The 22,170-nt window shown below is 51.2% G+C and overlaps 1 protein-coding gene across 5 annotated transcripts in view; it reads left to right on the top strand.

The window, feature by feature from the left end:
• Positions 1 to 22,170, top strand: part of HIVEP3 (HIVEP zinc finger 3) — a 460,275-nt gene that overhangs the window by 392,347 nt on the left and 45,758 nt on the right. For all 5 annotated transcript variants that reach the window (XM_079113086.1, XM_079113085.1, XM_079113088.1 and 2 more), the window contains 2 exons: positions 6,567 to 12,155; positions 15,598 to 15,743. In XM_079113086.1, coding sequence (XP_078969212.1) covers positions 7,098 to 12,155; positions 15,598 to 15,743 — 5,204 coding nt within the window. In that variant the 5' untranslated portion in view covers positions 6,567 to 7,097. The remainder of the gene's footprint in view (positions 1 to 6,566; positions 12,156 to 15,597; positions 15,744 to 22,170) is intronic.

The raw sequence follows: 22,170 nt of genomic DNA, 5'->3' as shown, positions 1-22,170 counted from the left end.
AGCCCCTTTGGGGATTTCCTAGGTGTGAACCTACACTTGGGGTCCAAATCCTGCCTTTGCCTTTCCTTGTCTGATTTAAAGCAATAAGTATCAGTCCCCATGTTTGCAAAAAAGGGACATGAGTGGGAATCCCCACGCCAGTGTTTAGCACAACTGGGTATGTGGTAGTTGTCAGTGGAGTATTTTTAAAGTAATTTTATATTTTACTTCATGCTGAGCCCAGTATCAGGTCCTAGAAATATGAAGACGAGTTAGACCCAGGCCCTGCCCAGTCCAAGAGAGGACAAGTCCACCGAAAGATGCTGATGGACTGCCTAAACCAGGGCCTGACCTCAGGCACACACCCCAGGCTTCTCAGTGAAGTAGCACTATTTGACCTACTAGAATAGCAGAAAATGTCTTCTTCCTAGCACAGGCTGACCCTGAGACCCAGTGGGTGCCTGTTTTCCATGAATGAATCCAGGTCAGAGGGTGCGAGGGGGCCAGTCATCCCAAAAGCCTGGTCCAGCCCAGCAACAGGTCTGCCCACCCCATGGGGAGAGACCCCCCGCTCTCTGAGGGTCAGTCACAGGCCACAGCTCTGTATGGAGATCGGCTTGGCACAACTGAGCCTTCGCAGTTCCCAAGGCGGGAAATGCACAGAAGCTCCTCCCAGTGCCCACCCTGCACTGGGTGAGGCCCTCACCAAACGTGTGTGCCAGAACCCAGAAGGTAGGCATGCCCCAGGGCCACATCCCAGCCTCCTGTGCCTGGCATGTTGTACCTCCCACCTAGACTGAGTCCCTTCCTTCCAAGTCTCACTTTGACTGGGCTTCCCATCACTGAGGCCTTGCTGGCGCGTGCCTCCTTCCCAGCAGCATTCCCGAAGTCCTCTGTGGAGTTGTGCCCTTGGAATAGCCAGGTGTAAAGGCAGATTCAAAGAGAAGGGTAGGATGGAAAGCCTGAGTGGGCTGGTGGCCTAGTGACCACAGGACTGAAATGCCATTGGCTGAACCTCACTGTGCAGTGGGGAGCTACTGGAAGTTCTTGACAAGGGAGCCCTGGTGAGGTTGGCCATTGAAGAGATTTCTCTTCCCATCTGAAGGTTGGTGGGGGAGGGGAGGCTGGAAACCCAGAAGCAAGGTGATTAGTTGTAGAATGCAGTTAGAGCTGTCTCGTTCGTGTCCCTAAATGCCAGGCTGTAGAAAAGTGTATGTCAGATTGACCTTGGGAGTTTTAAAAAAATCTAGATTCTGGGGTCCATTTCCCAGAGATTCTATTTCAACAGATCTGGAGTGAGGCTAGAACCTGTGCTTTTAGCAGATGCCCCAGGACATTTTAGGTGGGGAATAGGGATAGGGATGGACCATCCAATAATGATGTTAGGGCAGCTGGCTAGCTATAATGAAAATGGAAACAAAAGTTTTATCTGTACCTCACACCTTATACCCAAATGCCAGATGGAGCCACGGTGGTACTGGAGAGGAAGAATGGAGAGAAGGAAAAAAAATAAATAAATCATAAAGGAACTTGAAGGAACTTTTGGGTGACATTCAAAAAATAATAATCTTGGACATGAAACCTAAAGTCATAAAGAGAAAGTATGATAATACAATTGGCCACATAGAGACAAAAATGTTCTGTACAGCCGTGTTGAACACCAATGCCAGCCTAGATGTAAAAGATTGATATAACCAATATCAAAAGTTCAGGTAAACCCATAAGAAAATACAGTTCACATAAAATATGAATCTGTAAAAATATACAACAAAATATGATCCATTAGGGACATTTAAAAGAATGTGAAAAATAATCTCCTGGATGAAAAAAATTGATTAATAAACTCACATGAAAATGCGAAGCCTTATATAAATCAAGAAATAGAGATTTTAAAAAAATAAGACCCCACTGTGGTAAGCAGAATAGTAGCCCCCAAGACAACCACCTCCCAATTCCTGGAACCAGTGAATATCTTGCCTGTCACGGCCATGGGACTTTGTGGTTGTGATTAAGTTGAGGATCTCAGCAGGAATTGTTCCAGATGAATCCAACCTAAACCCAAAATGCATAACTGAAAGAGGGAAGCAGAGGAGTCAGGATAAGAATAACTCAATGTGAGATGATGTGGCTTTGAAGACGGAAGGAAGCTACCAGCACCAGGGTGCAGATTCTAGCACCAAGCCTACACTTGTGCCCTGGGCCTGGTGCTTCTCCATGGAGAGGTCTCCTTTTGGCACCTCTGGGAGAGGAGTCACAAGGGTGACTCAGCAATGTGGCTCTGAGAATGCAGAGTCAGTGAGGCCTGTGTGCTGAGGCACCTGGGATATGGTGGGAATAACCAGCCCAGGCCCACACTGGTCCTCTTACCCCAAGGCCGTGCTCTCTGCCATTTTGCTCCACCGAGACAGGACAAATGCAAGCTGCTTGATACTAGGGGCCATGGGAGGGGGCTCCTGGGGTGCAGGTGCAGATGGTGGGGAAACCACAACATCCAAGACTTCGGGGGGTGTTACCATTCAGATGTGGCCTAAGCAGGTGCTTACTCTCTCTTTACCTCCTTTAGGAAGACCATGCTTGTCACTGTGACCAAGACACTAAGATAATGGGTCTTTCCTACTTTTCCATGGTTCTGAGGTTGTGTGTGAAATTTTAATATAAGCCTGAGTGACAAAGAAAAATCTGCTTACTCAGGGTCACCCATAAAAAATCACCTATAAAAGCCACCAGAGATAGGGGGTCAGAACTTCAAGGTTTCCCTTTCAGGCCAATAGGTGTCTGAACTCCAGTCCATAGAGAGGATGGACGTCCTCTGCTGATGATGTCAGAATGGCTGCGGGGTCCACATTGCCTGCCACTGAGGTTACAGCCCCAGAGAGCTGCAGCTTAGAAGCCAGCTTATTGCCATGAGGAGAACTTGAGCTTCAGCAGCCAACTGGTTAACATATTAGGTCATTTCCAGAAGTTTCCAGATGCTTCCAAGGGCCTAGCCATTGGAATAGCCCAACAGAGAAGAGGGCAGGGTTTGCTAGGGCTGGAGCCATGAAGGCCTTGCGGGAGGAGCCAACAGACTCAAGGCAAGGTGGTCTGAGGCCCAAAGCCAAGTGTAAATCACTTCCTGCAACCAGGCATTGGTAACACATGACACCCTGGGGCCTTTAAAAGATGGAGCTGGGAGCAGGGCTCTATCAGGTGGGCAATACCACCAGACCTGGCAGGGGACCAGCTGGACTGTGCCTCAGGCTCTAGGCTGAGGAGCTCGGGCCACTTGTCAAGCAAGATGAGGCTGTGCCAAGATAGGGACATGGGCCCCATGCCTAGGTCACTGTTAGATCAATCTGATCCCAGAATTGTGGAACTTAACAAAGTTCTTTGCTTGGAATTTACTGACATACATACTATTGCCCAGTATACCAAAATCTGTTCAACATTTTGCTGATAGTAATAAAACATAATAATCTAGAAATGCCAGGAAAATAAATCTTCCTCCTAACTCTAATAGCTGGGGACCCGGGGCACAGATGCCACTGGCCCAGTGAGTCACCTAATGACTCAGCAGTCACCTGAGTATTCCCTCATTCACCCTGCCCCTCACGCTTGGCTCTGGGAATTGCATGGAGCCCCAGCCACTGGTGGTTTCTTGCCCCTGGAGAGCCTGTAGCTTCATGAAGGAAGAACCACAGGACCAGACAAAGTAAGGTCCTCCTTGGCCAACTGACCACCACTTGATGATCATTTCACACCCCATCATGCCACAGGATCCAGCCATCCATTGGGAAAAGCAAAACTTACTAGTTAGTGTTTGAGATCTTTGCACAAAAGCAAAGTCAACCCTTTGTTACCCACATACAGAACCCAGAAACCTCTTCCCACCTCCCAACATACACACAGGCACAGCCAGGCCAGGAGGCCCGGCCCAACTCAGAGAGAAGTTCTCCCTCCACCTGACGGCAGCTGTAGATAAGGTTCACCTTGTCTGAATTTATATGGCTCAGCTCTTCTGCCCACATTGACTTGGGTAAGTGAGGTAGGTTAATGCCATCAGCATGGGCTCTCCTGCTTCAGCCAAGCACCGGTCTCTCCTATCCAGTAGACACAGTGAGATCAGTTGAAAGGCCAGTGCTGCTCTTCAGACTCTAGATACCCTGACGCTCCTCACTGGGAACACAGTGATGTCCCCTGAGGTCATGCTGCTGCTTCCCTAGAACAGAGAGCCATAGACTACAGTGCTCAGCCACACAGAAGCCCAGGGAATGTTATTAATTGTGGTGGGAGACAAGAGCCTGGCTGGGGGCTCCAGAGGCTCAGGATGGTACAATTAGCTCTGCCACCATTACTCTGATTTTTCAAGGCAAATTCGATCATCTTTAGCCCTCAGTATCCTCATCTAAATGAGGGAATTGGATTAGTCTAACATCTAGAGCCATTAGGAGACCAGGGTATAATTTTGGTCCTCACAGCAAAGATCCAAAGTTTACACCAGATGCCCAGAGGGAGTTACTATTGTGCCTGGCTTCCACGCAGGGTATGTAGGAATTGGAAGGGTAAATATGGGTTCTCTCAGTAAGCTCTTATTCCTTATAGTTATCAGTAGGTCCCGGCTTACATGACATCTTATATGGCTACCCTATTGACTGTGACTTAGTGAAAGGAGATTTCCCTGCTTTCCCCATGCTCAGCCTGCTTTGGGAGGATCTCCCTGAGTCCAAGGAGGGATTTGACTATTAACCTTTGCTGAATTGAGATCTTCCATTAACAAAAATCAATTACTGCTTTTGCTAGAGGGATATCATTGAAGACATAGATAATCTGCATCATTACTGCCCCTAACCTAAGTGCCATATGGGAAAGTTTCTTGTCAAGCAAACTTTTGCATCCTGCAAGAAACTTAGATCTCTTTTCCTCTCTGTCTATAAGTACTCTCTAATGGACCACATCTCTCCTTTCTCCTTGGCTGTCAGGGAACTCATGTATAGCTGAACTATAGAAATACTGTAAACCCTTATGATGGGTATGTCAATGTTCTTTTTATCCCACCAATCCTAACTTCCTGCCCTGTTTACAATTTCTTAGTCCTAATTTGATATTTTTATTACAGTTTGTCATTCTTCTATAAATATGATGTTATAGTTCCCTTGAATTCTTTGTAGAACCAAGATAGAAAAAAAAAAAGGAGTATATTTTTAAGATACAATTTTTACTAAAAGATCAAATCATCTGCCCTCCTTAACCATGTCGTGGGGGCTGAAATACTACCATTTGAGAGAAAGTTGCCTGAGATTTGCAGACTTGTTCATCTTCTGAGCATCTCAGGAAAGGGCGAGGAGGGAACTTCGCCCACCTTATCAGCAGATACCTGGTGAAAGGCAAGACAAGGACACAGGGAGCCTGGGGCAGGTTGCCTGGGGCAGGACATGCGTACAGGAGAAGAAGAAGTTGCAGAAACACTGCTCACCCACCTAGGGGCTCTCCCAGGGGACAGGCACCTAGAAGGGCCGGGGGGACCAACTCTGTCTGTGAGGGCTTGCTGCTTAGACTTTAAGTAGGACTTCCATGGCCCTCCGTTTTCTCAAATGGGAAGTCATGTGCTTAGGCATGACAGACTCACAGTGACCTCCAGCTTTGAAAGTCTAACCCTGGCCCTGGTCAGAAGGACGTGAGGACCTGGGTCTCAGGACCAAGGGTGCCTAGACAGCCTGATTTTTGGCTGGCCCTGGGAAGATGCTCACACTTGATCCACTCCAATCAGCAGGCCAACTTTGTCCCTCCACTTGGCAAAGGCCTTCATTCCAAACTAGTTCCAGGGCTTTCCTGGGATTGACTGGGCAGGAAAAGGCTGCAAAACTGGAGGAAGCTTCCAAAATGATCTTCCTGGGGATCGTTTGGATCAGTCAGGTGGTCTCAGGTGTGTTAGAGTGGGAGTTCCCAGGGGCTGTGGCAGAAGTTTGCAGCTACATCTTGAAGCATAGGCCAGGGAGTGAGTTCTCAAGGGGATAAAGGGCAAAAATGTCCTTCCCCCATCTTTGACACTTTCATATCTAGGGCCAGAAAAACTCAAGAGAAGAATCTTCCTCTTGAGAAACTTACACCTGAATAACCCATGGGCACTTCCTCCTGCACCAGCCCCAGCACTACCCAAAATTCATCCAGCAGCACCCACATCTGTTACCTTGTTGGGTCCACAGCATCCCCAAGGTGCAGTGGAGGCAGGAAATGCTTTTATCCATTTTATAGATTGGGCACTGGAGGCCTAGAGAGCTCCAGCTCACTCCGAGTGGATCACAAAGCAGGACACGCTTTCTGACCCGACTGCCCTGCCATTTCCAGAACCTACCCTATCTTCAGCCCCAGTGCCCCACAGAGCCACCATGTCACCAACACCCTGGCATCAGCTGCAGAGGGGGGCAGGGGAAGATGGGCAGCACTTGTTTGTGCACATGGAGCTAGGCTGGATTTCTCGGGTGGATCTTGTGGGGGCCTTGGTTGGCTTTGACGCTGAGCCCAAGCTGCCCAGGCTATGTGGACACACGGCAGTAACTTTGTCTTCTCTTTTGTGTGTGTGTTTCTGTGTGTGCACTTTTGTTCCACAGAAGAGCGTCATTTCTCCTCCGAGGCCACTGATCACTAAACACGGGACAAAGGGGAGAAGAAGCCAGGACAGAGCTGCCCCCAGTATCCAGTGTGGCATCTCTTGGGCTGGTACCAGGGATGACTGGGCCATGGACACAGACATCTCCAACCTTCAGCCATTCGCATAGCACACGGGGGACTCGTGGGGGCCACTTGCCACTGCCAACTCAACAACACAATGGCAATACTGACATCCCCCATGACGTTTTCACCATAGACATTCAGGCATGAAGCGCCTCCGTGCTTTCTGTCTGCCAAGTAGAGGGCCATGCCTCACCAAGAGGAGTAGCTTGGGCCCCAATGACCTACTCTGAGGCCACTAGCAGCCAGTGACACTTGCAAAAAATACTCCCAAAGCCGTCTTAGGATTGGCTTCTGCAGCTCTTGACCAATGTGGCCAAAGCTGGACGCCTCCTCCAGACACTTGGATTATTCGTAAATGCAGCCTACCCCACCCTCCCTGAGTAGCATCTGAGGTCTCTGTGAAGGTCATGGATCCTGAACAAAGCATCAAGGGCACCAAGAAAGCTGAGGGAAGTCCCCGGAAGCGGCTGACCAAAGGAGAGACCATTGAGACCAGTGTTTCTTCCAGCGTCCCGTACCCAGGCAGCGGCACAGCTGCCACCCAAGAGAGTGCCCCCCAGGAGCTCCTAGCCCCACAGCCCTTCCCCGGCCCCTCGGCAGTTCTTAGGGAAGGCTCTCAGGAGAAAACGGGCCAGCAGCAGAAGCCGCCCAAGAGGCCCTCCATCGAAGCCTCTGTCCACATCTCGCAGCTTCCGCAGCACCCTCTGACACCAGCATTCATGTCCCCGGGCAAGCCAGAGCATCTCCTGGAGGGGTCCACCTGGCAACTGGTTGATCCCATGAGACCCGGGCCATCGGGCTCCTTCGTAGCCCCTGGGCTGCACCCGCAGGGCCAGCTCCTCCCTTCCCACACTTCCATTCTTCCTCCTGAGGACCTGCCTGGCATCCCCAAGGTCTTCGTGCCCCGTCCCTCCCAGGTGTCCCTGAAGCCCACAGAAGAGGCACACAAGAAGGAGAGAAAGCCACAGAAGCCCGGCAAGTACATCTGCCAGTACTGCAGCCGGCCCTGCGCCAAGCCCAGCGTGCTCCAGAAGCACATCCGCTCACACACGGGTGAGAGACCCTACCCCTGCGGCCCCTGTGGCTTCTCCTTCAAGACCAAGAGCAACCTCTACAAGCACAGGAAGTCCCATGCCCACCGCATCAAAGCGGGCCTGGCCTCGGGCGTGGGCAGTGAGATGTACCCCCCGGGGCTGGAGATGGAGCGGATCCCCGGGGAGGAGTTTGAGGAGCCCACCGAGGGAGAAAGCACAGACTCTGAAGAGGAAACTGGCACCACGTCTGGGCCCCCCACAGAGCTCTCCCCCAGGCCTAAGCATCCCCTCCTCTCCAGCGGTGTATACAGCTCTGGAAGCCACAGTTCCAGCCATGAACGCTGCTCTCTGTCCCAGTCCAGCGCGGCACCGTCACTCGAGGACCCGAATCCCTTTGCAGAACCCTCATCTGAGCATCCCCTGAGCCACAAACCCGAAGACACCCACACGATTAAGCAGAAGCTGGCCCTGCGCCTGAGTGAGAGGAAGAAGGTAATTGACGAGCAGGCATTTCTGAGCCCCGGCAGCAAAGGCAGTACTGAGTCTGGGTACTTCTCACGCTCTGAGAGTGCTGAGCAGCAGGTCAGCCCCCCAAACACCAATGCCAAGTCCTACGCAGAGATCATCTTCGGCAAGTGCGGGCGAATTGGCCAGCGGACCTCCATGCTGACTGCCACCTCCACCCAGCCCCTCCTGCCCCTGTCCACTGAAGACAAGCCCAGCCTGGTACCTTTGTCTGTGCCCCGGACGCAGGTGATCGAGCACATCACGAAGCTCATCACCATCAATGAGGCTGTGGTGGACACCAGCGAGATAGACAGCGTGAAGCCCAGGAGGAGCTCTCTGACCAGGCGCAGCAGCATGGAGTCCCCCAAGTCCAGCCTCTACCGGGAGCCCCTGTCATCCCACAGTGAGAAGACGAAGCCTGAACAATCACTGCTGAGCCTCCAGCACCCGCCCAGTACCACCCCCCCTGTGCCTCTCCTGAGAAGCCAATCTATGCCTTCTGCCACCTGCACCCTCAGTACCCCCCACCACACCTTCCGAGGTAGCTACTCCTTTGACGACCACATCACCGACTCTGAAACCCTGAGCCGCAGTAGCCCAGTGTTTACCTCCCACCCCCGGATGCTGAAGCGCCAGCCTGCTATAGAGCTTCCTTTGGGAGGCGAGTACAGCTCGGAGGAGGCTGGACCAAGTAGCAAAGACGCAGCCTCCAAGCCCTTCGACGAACCGGAACCCAAGGAAAGTGAACTTACCAAAAAGACCAAGAAGGGCTTGAAAACAAAAGGGGTCATCTATGAATGTACCATATGTGGTGCTCGGTACAAGAAAAGGGATAATTATGAAGCCCATAAAAAGTACTACTGCTCAGAGCTTCAGATCTCCAAGCCCCTCTCTGCAGGTGCTCACGCATCTCCCGAAGCCGAAAAGAGTCAGGCAGAGCATGAGCCGTGGTCCCAGATGATGCATTATAAGCTGGGGGCCACCTTGGAACTCACTCCACTGAGGAAGAGGAGGAAGGAGAAGAGCCTTGGGGACGAGGAAGAGCCACCTGTCTTTGAGTCAACAAAAAGTCAGTTTGGCAGCCCCGGGCCATCTGACGCTGCTCGGAGCCTTCCCCTGGAGTCCACCAAGTCACCAGCAGAACCAAGTAAATCAGCGCCCTCGTTGGAGGGACCCATGGGCTTCCAGCCACGGACTCCCAAGCCAGGGTCCAGTTCAGAATCAGGGAAGGAGAGGAGAACAACGTCCAAAGAAATTTCTGTCATCCAGCACACCAGCTCCTTTGAGAAATCCGACCCTCTCGAGCAGTCCAGTGGCCTGGAAGGGGAAGACAAAGCACTGGCCCAGTTCTCATCCCCGCCACCTGCCCCGCATGGACGCTCAGCACACTCCCTGCAACCCAAGCTGGTCCGCCAGCCCAACATTCAGGTTCCCGAGATCCTGGTGACCGAGGAGCCTGACCGGCCTGACACGGAACCTGAGCCGCCTCCTAAGGAACCCGAGAAGACGGAGGAGTTCCAGTGGCCCCAGCGCAGCCAGACGCTGGCCCAGCTCCCAGCTGAGAAGTTGCCACCCAAGAAGAAAAGACTGCGCCTGGCAGAGATGGCCCAGTCATCTGGAGAGTCCAGCTTTGAGTCATCAGCACCTCTGTCTCGCAGCCCGAGCCAGGAAAGCAGCGTCTCTCTGAGCGGATCCAGCCGCTCAGCCTCGTTTGACAGGGATGACCATGGGAAAGCCGAGGCCCCGGGGCCCTCATCTGACACTCGCTCCAAACCCTTGGGCACCCACATGCTGACTGTCCCCAGCCACCACCCACATGCTCGAGAGATGCGGAGGTCAGCTTCAGAGCAGAGCCCCAACGTTTCCCACTCTGCCCACATGACTGAGACACGCAGTAAATCATTTGACTATGGCAGCTTGTCCTCAACAGGCCCGTCTGCACCAGCCCCAGTGGCTCCACCGGCCCCGGTGGCCGCGCCAGAGAGAAGGAAATGCTTTTTAGTGAGACAGGCCTCTCTGAGCAGGCCTCCGGAAATGGAGCCAGAGGTCACCCCCAAGGGAAGACAAGAGAGTGAGGATCCACAGTCCTCATCCAGCAAACCTTCAACCAAAAGCTCATTGTCTCAGATTTCCTCAGCAGCCACCTCACACAGTGGGCACCCGGGAGGCAAGAGCCAGGTGCAGGACAGGCCCCCTCTGGGGTCCACTCCACCCTTCACAGAAGCACTGCAGGTGCTGCACCACCCTGTTGCCCAGCTGCCCCTGCAGGAGAAACCATACCTGCCCCCGCCTGTCTCCCTTTTTTCTTTCCAGCACCTCTTACAGCATGAGCCAGGACAGTCTTCAGACTTCTTCTCCAGCCAGGCCATGTCCAGCCTCCTCTCCTCACCATACTCCATGCCTCCACTCCCTCCATCCTTATTCCAAGCCCCACCGCTTCCTCTCCAGCCTACTGTTCTGCACCCAAGCCAACTCCATCTCCCCCAGCTCCTGCCTCATCCAGCCGACATTCCCTTCCGGCAGCCCCCTTCATTCCTCCCCATGCCATACCCGGCTTCCTCGGCACTCTCTTCTGGGCTTTTCCTGCCTCTGCAATCCCAGTTTGCACTGCAGCTCCCTGATGTGGAAAGCCACCTGCCCCAGATCAAAACCAGCCCAGCCCCATTGGCAACAGTTACTCCTGGCCCCTCCTGCAGCACAGGGTACAGTAGTGATATTCACTTGCCCCCTGTTGCTCCCCCAGCCAGTTCCTCAGCACCCACATCAGCCCTGCCACTGGCCCTGCCTGCCTGTCCGGACACCATGGTGTCCCTGGTTGTGCCCGTCCGCATTCAGACCAACATGCCGTCCTATGGGAGTGCAATGTACACCACCCTTTCTCAGATCTTGGTCACCCAGTCTCAAGGCAGCTCAGCAAGTGCACCTCTTCCCAAGAGTGAGGAGCTCCCATCCAAAGGGACAGCTGTGTGTGGGGCACATGTGTATGAGGCTGGGCCTGGGTTGCCGGGCTTAAGTGAAGAACAAAGCAGAGGTTTCCAGACTCCATACCTGAGAGTACCTGTGACATTACCTGAAAGAAAAGGCACTTCCCTGTCATCAGAAGGTGCTTTGAGCCTTGAGGGGAGTTCCTCAACAGTGGGGGGAAGCAAACGTGTTCTTTCACCAGCTGGCAGCCTTGAACTTACCATGGAAACCCAGCAGCAAAAAAGAGTGAAGGAAGAGGAGGCTTCCAAAGCAGATGAAAAACTTGAGCTGGTAAAACCATGCAGTGTTGTGCTGACCAGCACTGAGGGTGGGAAGAGGACAGAGAAATCCCACCCAGGAAGCCAGGGCCAGGGCAGGAGGGAGCTAGAAACACTGTCTAGTCTGTCCTCAGATCCATCTGACCCCAAGGAAATTTCTCCCCTCTCTCACTCCACATTGTCCCATGGGACAGCCCCAGGCTCAGAAGCTTTGAAGGAATATGCCCAACCATCTGGCAGACCTCATCGAAGAGGGTTGCCCCCACTGAGTGTGAAGAAAGAAGATTCCAAGGAACAACCTGACCCCCCTCCCCTGGCTCCTCCCAGCTCTCTGCCTCTGTCAGAAACGTCCCTCAGACCTGCCAAGTCACAAGAAGGTACGGACTCAAAGAAGGTACTGCAGTTCCCCAGCCTCCACACGACCACTAATGTCAGTTGGTGCTATTTAAACTACATTAAGCCAAATCACATCCAGCATGCAGATAGGAGGTCCTCTGTTTACGCTGGTTGGTGCATAAGTTTGTACAACCCCAACCTTCCCGGGGTTTCCACTAAAGCTGCTTTGTCCCTCCTGAGGTCTAAGCAGAAGGTGAGCAAAGAGACATACACCATGGCCACAGCTCCGCATCCTGAGGCAGGAAGGCTTGTGCCATCCAGCTCCCGCAAGCCCCGCATGACAGAGGTAAGTTCAGCGTTTTCTTTCTTTTTACCATTGATGTCCAAAGACCTTGTTGAGCTTTTAAGGCCACTCTCTCTTCAGGTTCCATGTATAAAACTAACACTAAGGGGGAAGATTTTCTCTCTGACATCAGAGACTGGTCACCTTGCACAGAAACATGTTTATTTGGCTTCTTTTTGAGTGTGTTCCATAAATCATTGGAATAGATACATTTCAATAAAGTTGACTTTAAAGCAATCCTACTTCCCCTGAGTTTCCACTATAACATCAAAGATACAATTTCAGCAAGGAAGAAAGCAATTCTTTAAGAGACTGAATTGGAATTGGTTTATGGGAAATCCCACAGCAGTTTCAGAACTTTGCAAAATTCCTTTACCTTATGGCTATCCCTTGTCTTATTGGTCTTTTCATATTTTTCTTATTCCTGATGTCAAGGACTCATATTTACTCCTTCATTGCCTCTGACCTGTAACTACATCAGGAGCTATGAAATTATATAAAATTAACAGATCCCCTGCACTTTTGGCAAGTTTGAAATATAATAATTCCAAATTTACATTAGACAAAAGATACCTCCATACCCCAAAAAGGCTAGCCTGAGGATTTAGGCCTGATGTGTTGTCCTGACTTGGCATTTGTGAAATGACAAATTGGTCTTGTTTGTTGAGCAACCTCACTGTACTGCACCCTTGGATCCAGTCAATTCTCACCTCCACTTGTGAGGTAGCATTGCCATCTCCAGGCTCCACATGAGGGAACCAGGGTCAAAGGCTGAGAGAGGTCAATGACACATGGCAAATGTTTAGCAGACCTGGAGTTTGAACCCAGACCTAAAGAGTCTATTTTTCTTAATTCTTGGAGGTCTAAACAGAAGGTGAGCCATATACCATGGTCACAGCTCTGCATCCTAAAACCCTTGAAAGATTGTTGCAAATTTAAAGATGTTCACTAGAGTGTCTTCTGACCAGATGCTTTGACTGAATCAGGCATGAATTCCGCAAATAAATTCATATTGTAGATGGGTGAGCAAAAGCATAACCTGTAACTTCCCACACATTCATGCCTTCCTCCTGCATTGAGTGGATTTTGTGCATTGGGTTTGTCCTCATTTCAGCTGGATATTCTTCACAAACTGTTTTCAATTCATTTTCTAGATGTCTTTCTCAGTCTACAGATATCTCTGAGCAAGATTTCCACTTTCACTATAAACATCAGACTGATTTTCTCTCCACTGTCTCTTACTAGCTGTGGCTGCTGTCAAGATGCAGCTGTAATTATAATTTTGGGGGCACCTACTGTGTGCCAGGTACCATGCTACACTTTACTTTTATCCTCACAACCACCTCGAATGTTAGTGTACAATATCACTATTTTATAAACACACCAAAGCACAGAGGTTGGGTAACTTGCACAAGGTCATGTGGTAAATGGCAGAGATGGGACTCAAACCTGGTTCACACTCTGAAGCACTTTCGGATGATCCAGGCTGTCTCTGTTCCCTAATGAAGATTGTATAGTATATTTATATGAAAAAGGAAATGTTGATTTGGTTGAATTTGATTTGGCAATCATTTGTTTATAATGCTACTTTCCTAAAATGAGCTAAAACCTGCAAACTTTTCCCTGGAATACTCTGTTTGGTTTAAAGGCATGTTTCCTGCCAAAGTGCACCAACCTGCACATTACAATAGCTGCATAGTCTGCAAGTTGAGGCCTTTCTTCAATTACACCCCTGTTTCCCTCTCCCCTGACCTCTCTCTCTCTCCTCTCCTCTCCTTTCCTCTCCTCTCCTTGCATAGCTCCAGTGACGTGGAACTTACCACCTCATTGTTCAACCTAATCCATCTTTGGAAAGTCCTTTATTCCACCAGGCTGACAGTTGTCATCTTGGGTCTTCCATTCTCTGTTAGTAGTTTTGAAAACACTCTTTATCATAGCATTTTGAAGCTTAACCATTTTCTTGCAGATCTAGGATATCCTACCACATTTGAGTTTGGTCATACATATTTTTTTCTGTATATGTGCCCCAAAGAGACCCAAGCATCCACTCTTCGGTCACATTGCTTCCCTTTTTCTCCTTCCTTGTTTCTCCTTTGGGATCATTTTGACAACTACAACACTATCACAAAGAGATTAATAACAATGATGCAGGTCCCAAATTGCCTTGAGTTGAAGCCCACTACTTCATCTGCTAGCTATGTGACCTACGGCAGGGGGTTACTTAATCTTTCTGTGCTTTGGTTTCTTCATCTGTAAAATATGGATATAATAATCATTAGCTCATAGAACTTTGGAGACAATTAAATGAGTTAAAATATGTAAAGTGTGCTTACAACAGTGCTTATCACACTGATACTCAGTGAATGTTCTTGACTGTTCTTACTCATTACCATTAAAAGTTAAAATGAATACCAGGTCCCTTTCTCAATTCCAGCACTGTGTTTCCTGGTTGCCACCCAAACCAAGTTAGCTCATACAGACATCACCTCCCATTCCGAAAAGATTATATGGGGTTGCTAGGTTATAGAAGTTGGCCCTAGAATGGATCTTTATGATGATCCAAGCCCCCTCCCCAGACTCTGAGGCTCAGAGAGGTGAAGCAAATTCACCCTGGAGTAGCTTAGCATGTGATGGCCTATTGGTACTGGAATTCAGATCCCCTGGTTCCCAGCTGGGTGCCTTTTTCCACAGTTCCACCAGCCTCCACTCCCAGTACAGCATTACTGTCCCTACACAATGGGGTACCCATCCCCTGCCACCCTTGGCAGGTGGAGAGAGCATGTTCTTGAAATAGTGGAAGATGTTGGGAAGCCCAAGGTCAATGCCAGCCTCCACGTTGAGCCAGGTCTCATTGAGGCCCATAACTCTGCAAAGAGAATGGGTTCCCTTAGGCCAACAGCCCAGAACCTGCTCAGCCTCTCAGGCCTGGCTGCAGGGGGTGGGGTTCTGTTGGCACTAGCCTGGGAGGGGTGAGGTCCTGTGCTCTGCTCCCAGCTCCACCCTTAACTAGCTGTGTGACCTTGGCTTTCTGATCTATTGGTGAGAATTGCAGCAGTTAATCTCCCAGAGTAGAGTGGAGTCTTTATTTTTTGTTAAACATTCTTTACGCATCTCCTCTGAGGCCAGCCCTACTTTGGGTGCTGAGATGACCCAGCAGAACCTGTCCCCAGGAGCTCCCAAACTAGTAGAGGAGACACAAAGCAAGCCCAGCTCTGTGGGGAAGGTTAACTTGAAAGGCCAGTCAGAGTCCCGCGTGGAGACCTCGCCTCTCCGGGTGGGTTCCTTTGTTCTGTCACATGGGGCTGATAACACACCTCTCAGGGGGGAGGGTTGAGTTAGGGAGCCCACCTGCATGCGTGAACAGTGCCACACAAGGGATTAGGACACTCCCAACTGAGAATGAAAATTTAACCAGCGATGATTTTGTCACCCTGCGGTGGGCCAGGTGCACCTCCCGTCGCTGGCTTCCCCAGAAGGCCAGAAAGAGCTAGCTAGAGTGGAGACGGAGGAAGAGAAGCGAGGGAAGCCGGAGGAGGACGCCCCCGCCCCCAAGAGAGGGGAGCCGGCAAGGATCAAAATCTTCGAAGGAGGGTAAGACTCACGCTCGGTTTGCAATCTGCTCCCTGCGGAGTAAGAGCCCAGTGCCACGTGTACATGGAGGTGGTGGGCGCGTCTCACTGCAGGGCAGTGCCCACAGGTGCCCTGTCATTCCTGCGGTGAGTTTGTGCAGGTGCCACCATCACTGGACTTGCAGGTCGCCTCTGAGAACACCGGGGGCCGCCTTGGGGGGCACACGCCATGCTGGGAGTTTGCTGAGGATCTGGAGAGGTCTGGGTCTTTCTCCAGCTCTGTGCTTCCTCAGCTCCTGGCTGCACTTCCAGCCCCTGCACTGGGGTGATAGTGAGTCTCCCAGCTCCTGTCTCAGCTGCTGTGTCCCTTGCTGTATATTCCCCAAAAGTCACCTTCCTCCTTCCCAGGCCACCTCCCTGGCATGCCCAGTGGCCCCCTGGGCATTTGGGCTGTGCACACAAGGCCAACTGCAGTGCCAAGAGCTATTGTCCCCACTGGCCTTTACTCCCACCCCCCTTCTGACTGGTTTGAAGAGTATTTTGATTGTCAACCCTGCTCACTGGCTTTTGGTGCATGGCTTTGAAGCCTGATACTCTACACATCTCAAAACCCACCACTGTGGGGACCTTCTGAGTGCTAGAAGGGAGCCTTGCTTCAGACTGCAAATGTTTTGTGCCAGCTGTGTTTTATGTGGCCACGTGTTTGCTCCCTGGGATGTGGGTGTCTGTGAGCAGGTGCCGTGGTGTCTGTCTCGGGGTCCTGTGTCTGTGTCCCTGGTGTGATCAGGGTAGTCCCCAGCCCCACACAGTCCTGAGGGACAACAGAGAGGAGGAAAACTGGTCCCTGAGGGGTTGGTCCCCATGGGCCTTGGGCAACATGTGCTGTCACTGGCTCTAACTCTCCAGCATCTCCAAGTACCAAACTCATGAGGTCAAAGTGGGAGACACAGGAGTCCCCTGGAAGGTTGGGGAGAGGAGTACAGAAGCTGTCACACTCCCCAGGGCCACCCATAGGCATCTTCTTCTGGCCTGAGAGGCCCTTGGGACTAATGGTTGGTTACCAGAGTGGTGGGGAAGGGCTCAGGGATGGCAAACATGCCTGCTGGAGCATGCTGTCCCAAACTCCAGGAGTGGCTCCAGCCAGGAACTCTGGGTGTTTCCCAATGCTGACCTTCCATCTGCGGACCACCGTTTTCTGCTCCTGCCTTTTGGTTAGAGCGCCCTCGTGTGTCTCTGTGTTCTTATACATTGGGTCTTCGAAAGGGCACTGGGACTGGATCCCAAGACTGATTTATGCATCCAGTCCCAGGATGTGCCCTCTTCCCTCCTGGTTGAAGGACTGTCTCTGGGGTTCTAAGGGGCTGCGTAGTGTTCGCTGGTGGACAAGGATCCTGCTTCTTCAAGGTGTTCTGTGTGTACTAAGAGGCAGGCGCCTCAATACCCCAGGCCTGGTCCCTCTGCTGCCTGTATACCTGGGGAAGGCCCAGCCTCTGGACAGGCAGCTGGCAGGAACCCCTCCCTGTCCAGCTACCTACTGGACATCACTGCCTTTGGCTGAGAGAGTCCCTCCTCTTCCTGCAGCCCAGGCAGTGGTGCCCATCCTCCTCCATGTCCCATACAGGTTGACACTTCATCCCACATGCTGTTCCAGAACCTCCCTGTCTTTGGAGGTTTGTCACCCCTGCCCCCAAGCAGGGCACTCCTGCCTTTTTCCAGCCTTAGACCATACCCCACCCCAAACCCCTCCAACTCCCAGTGACCTTATCTCTGAAGAGGACAATAACATACCTGTGAGGCCTATGGTACTTGTCACAGGACCCTTTGGGGCCAGATGGAGAAGTTTCAGTTCACATAGCTCAGAAGGTGTACATGGTACACTTTGTGACAGTGTATCCTGCTCTTTATCTCCATCCAGGGTGACTTCACTCTGCCCTGTCAGCCGTGGGAACTTTCAACCCCACTCCTCCAACTTGTCATGTCTGGTCTGGGCATATGGAATTTATGTGGTGTCACCCATCAATTCCTTCTCTCCCTGAGCCAGCCTGCCTCACCTAAGTACCACTGTCCCCTGAGTCACCCTCACTTCTGATGATCTTCTCCCTTCCTGGTTCTCCTTGGGCAAGTATCACCATGCCCCACCCCAAGGAGTATTTACAAACGTCAGGGAGAAGGGGGGGTGCTTTGGGTTGCCGCACACCTGGAGGCACCTCTGGCGTCTCATGGTTGGGCCCAGGGATGCTGACTATCCATTCAACCAATCATGTGACCATGTCCCTCCTAAGACACCAAGGCTGCCCCACCCCGGAACGCTGAATGCATCCTTCAGGCCCATCTGCTGTTACACTGAGGTTTGTCCTAGCCTCAGTTCTTCCTTCTTCTCTTTCTTTCTTTCCTTTAACACAACGAGCATTTATTTTTCACTCTGGTACATAAAAAAAGAGTCTGCAATGGGGCTTGTTCACTGGGTCCACCAGGGGATCTGGGCCTGTGGAGCTCAAGAGAGTAAGAAGGGAAGAGCAATGTACCGTGGCCTGGCTTCTAATGCTTCTGCCTAGGGTCTTCTGCAAATGTCTGTTAACTAGAGCAAGTCACGTGGCCTTATCTAAATCCTTGGGAGTGGGAAGTACCAACACTCTTGTCCTTGGGAGGACCTGATCCTGCGTAGGTAGCCCTGATGATGTCTCCCTTCTGTTTGACGTGCGTCTGCAGCCTGTCACTCAGCATTGCCTTTTGAGCTGTGTCCACATGGAGGCTGAGAGATCTGTTCACGATGGTGAGTCTATAAGCCAGACCCGTGTCCATCACACTGGCGTTTTTGTATCACGCGCTCCTTACTTTGTTATTGATTTCTTAGTGATGATCTGCTGCTTTGAATGGTGCCCTGTCTCCACACCTCTGTTCTGGCCCTGGTTTTCTCTTTAGGAAAATATCTGTGTTCTAAAGCCACTTTTTGTTGGGAAGGGTCCATGAGATGCTTGAGGGCAAAGTGCTCTGCTAGGGCAAATTCCAGGCCTCCCACAGTCCAGGCAGGCATGGCACTGGGTGGGTGTCTAAGTCTGTTTTCTGAGAAGGGCAATTTGTTAAAAATAGAGTGTTATGGAGCCATGATTCTGGAAGTCCAAGAGCATGGTGCCAGCATCTGCTCAGCATCTGGCAAGGGCCTTCTTGCCACATGATGACAAGGCAAAGGGTATCACCTGGTGAAATAGAGCTCCTGACTCTTCCCTGACCTCCAGTCCAGCAGTTGATCAGTAGTCAGTTCATCACGGAGACTGTATTTAATCAGTGCTCTGTGGGTGCTCTTGGCCAGAAGACAATGACCCAAACAGCAGCAAACTGTCAACCTGCCCTGAGGATGCATGGGGACTCCACCAAGGTGGCAACATAAGACCCAGGTGGGACCAGTCAGGACTGCGAAGCTCACAGCAGAGAGGGCTCCCTGGGGGCTTGAGTAGCCAGCTAGAGAGGGCCTCCCGGGAAGGGTGGTGAGATTCAGACTGCTGGAGAGCTGAGCAGTCCTGGTGCGATGGTGGCCCACACTCCTGACCAGTGGGGCTCAGTCTTCTTGCCTCGAGTGTTCTCCCTGGCTGACATCATTTACCTCCTTGGCTCCAAAACTCATCACTGTACCTAGGACCTCACTCCTGGACTGCAGGCCCCTTTTTGGATGCCTCTCTGCCTGGGGGACCCACAGCATCTTGAACTCAGCATGCGCCTAGCAAGCCCTCCACTTCCTCAGCATCCCCTTCCACATCCAGACCCCAGATGACAAACCCAGCCCTTCACCCTTCAAACCTTGGTGTCATCTTGGACACCTTCTCCTCCCCTTTCCAATTAGTTCCCAGATTCTGGTGTCTACACAAAGTAATCAACAGCTCAATGTGGTCTGTCCCCTTCCTCTGCCACTGATTTGGCCTCCCATTCTGCAGGCCTCTGATGTTGGTAGGCATCTTTGCTCAGTGGTTCTGCCTGTGTTTTAACTCTGTTCTAGCACCTTCTGTGGCTGCCTTACCTGCAGAATCCAGTTTAAACTCAGCCTGATATTACTGCCCCCCAAGTCAGACCTGCTCCTGTTGTATATCATTTCCAGCTGCCTGTCCGGCCCTGGCCATTGCCAAATCCACCCAGCCTTGAAAGGCTGGTACTGACCCCCTTCTCTAGCGAAACTCTCAGACCTCTGCTCCTTCCATAGTTCTTTGAGTTTCTTCATCATAACTGGTACTAAAATCCATTCCTGTCTCTCCAAAGTCCCTCCTCAGGTTAGGTCCTAGGAAAATGCTTGGCACACACTATACATTGACCCCTACTTATTGCCCTGACTTCCCAGTACATGGTCCTCTCTCTGCATTCCCTGTAGTCTTCACATCTGAACAAAACTTGCATTTTCCTGCAGACTTCTGGGAGTACCCATCAGAAATGTGTTAGATCTCACCCACACCCCGCATCTGCCTTGGTTGTGTAGAAGGGCTTTTCTGTTAAACAGTGTTTTCACACATACAAAGTTATTTTGTTCCTTGAGGGAAATGGATATATTGTCCTAACTGAAGTTCCCTTCCCGGGAACTCAGCCCTGTGGGCTGGTATAGAAGCAGCAGCACTGGAACCAATAGGAAATACCTGGTTGCCAAAAGTGGTCATCCCAGCCTGTCATGGGTGGGGTGTCTAGGTCTGCAGGCAGTGATGAGCTCAGACGGAGAGATCCAGGGAGGCCTGGTCCAGCCAAGTGGGGATAGTCAAGCTGGCTATGGGCAGATGACTCAGAATTAGACAGGCAGCCCAGCCTCAGCTTGGAGCTGGAGCATGGAACAGGGACACAGAAGCCCAGTGGTCAGCTGGGCAGTGAGGTTGGGGTAGGGTGACGCAAATGTGGGTTGCCCAGAGCTTCCCCTTACCATCAGGCCTTCAGGAGGAGAAGCCCATGCCCAGCCCTGCCAGGTGCAGACCCCACTCTGGCATTGGGGGAAGATCCAGGCTAGCTCCAATGGGAGGGTACAGGGTGCCCTCACTCCTCATGCTAGGACCTTGCTCCGTGCAGATTAGCATACTCAAACTTGAGGACTCCACCTGAAAAATTCCTGTGACCAAAGGGCCTAGATCACCTGCTTTTTCTGTTCCCTTTAAAGAACTCCAGAAGGAGTTAGCTGTGCGTCTCCCCTCCCCCTCTCCTCCTGCCCTGTCCAGTCCCACTCCTGTGGACCTGCAGGCCTCTCCCTCCTCCAAGCTGCTCTTCCCAAGGTCAGTGGTGACCTCCACCTTGCAGAGGCTGGTGATCACTCATTCTGTTCTTTCATGATCTGGTGGCAGCATTGGGGCACAGAGACCCTCCCTCCTCCTTATAGCACTTTGTCTGGCTTTTAAGACACTGTTTTTCTTAATCTTCCTCTTCCTCAGCTGACTTCACTTCCTTGTCAGCTTTGGAAAGTTCCATCATTTCCTGGTCTATAAACATTAGGGCCCTGCAGAGCTCAGCCCTGGGCCCCCCTCTCCTCTAATGTCCCTCCCAAGGTGATCTCCCCCATCTCTATGCTCAGAACCACCATGCTCGTACCGTCCTAGAGTCCTCCCCTGAGCTCCATGTCATATCCAGCTACTCACACAACAGTCCATCTGGACACCCAGTGAACCCATCCTTATTCCCCAGCACAATAAATGCTCAAGAACAACCGTGACTCTGGACTGCGACATCATCGCAGAAGTTATTGTCAAAGTTCACTTAGTTCCTTATTTTTCCACCTGCAGAGATTGCATTTTTAATAGTCACACATGTCACCTCATTTATTTATATTTCTAATTGCTGCATTCATTTCTATTCAAGTCTTAAGAGTCACGCAGTGTTCCTAACACATATTGTTTTATGGCGCATCTGTATTTTTAAAAGCACGCATGCGTGCGCGCATCCTTGGCCTTCAGAATACAGAAGTGTACCGTATTTCTCAGCCTAAATGCCTGTTGTGCCTCGTCCCCTCTCACTGTGAGTGCGAGTTGAAAGGATGCTGAATTGTGTTTGGGGGAATGTGTATTGCCTCTGTTATTGGGAACTGAATTGATTCCACTATTTATTTGAATTAAATAAATAGTAATAAGATGGAGAATTTTGGGTAGGCACAAACCCCTCAGGTTACCCACGCTAAAACCCAAACTGATACAACTCCTGCGTCCCCTGGAGGTTGCAAACAACACGTACTACCGAGTGTCCCTTTGAGAGACTTTTAAGTGGTCAGAGGGGAAAAGAGGCATCTTTTGCCAGAGAGAAAGAAGGTGAACACTCTGCACGGGCAATTTCATTTTTCAAGCTGCTCAAGCCCCAAATCACTGTTTCATGTCCATTAGAAAGTCCTGTCCACTTGTCCTTGAAACCAGATCCAGAGTCTGTCCATTTCCCCCCGGGCTGGGGAAAGCTACTTCCAGCTCTTCTTTGGCTGATCAGGGTGTCCCATTCTCTCCTGCTTT

Source organism: Sciurus vulgaris (assembly GCF_902686455.1).
Source record: "Sciurus vulgaris genome assembly, chromosome: 1".
Taxonomy (NCBI): domain Eukaryota; kingdom Metazoa; phylum Chordata; class Mammalia; order Rodentia; family Sciuridae; genus Sciurus; species Sciurus vulgaris.
Note: the sequence above shows the minus strand (reverse complement) of the source record. Positions and strands in the feature narration are given on the sequence as shown.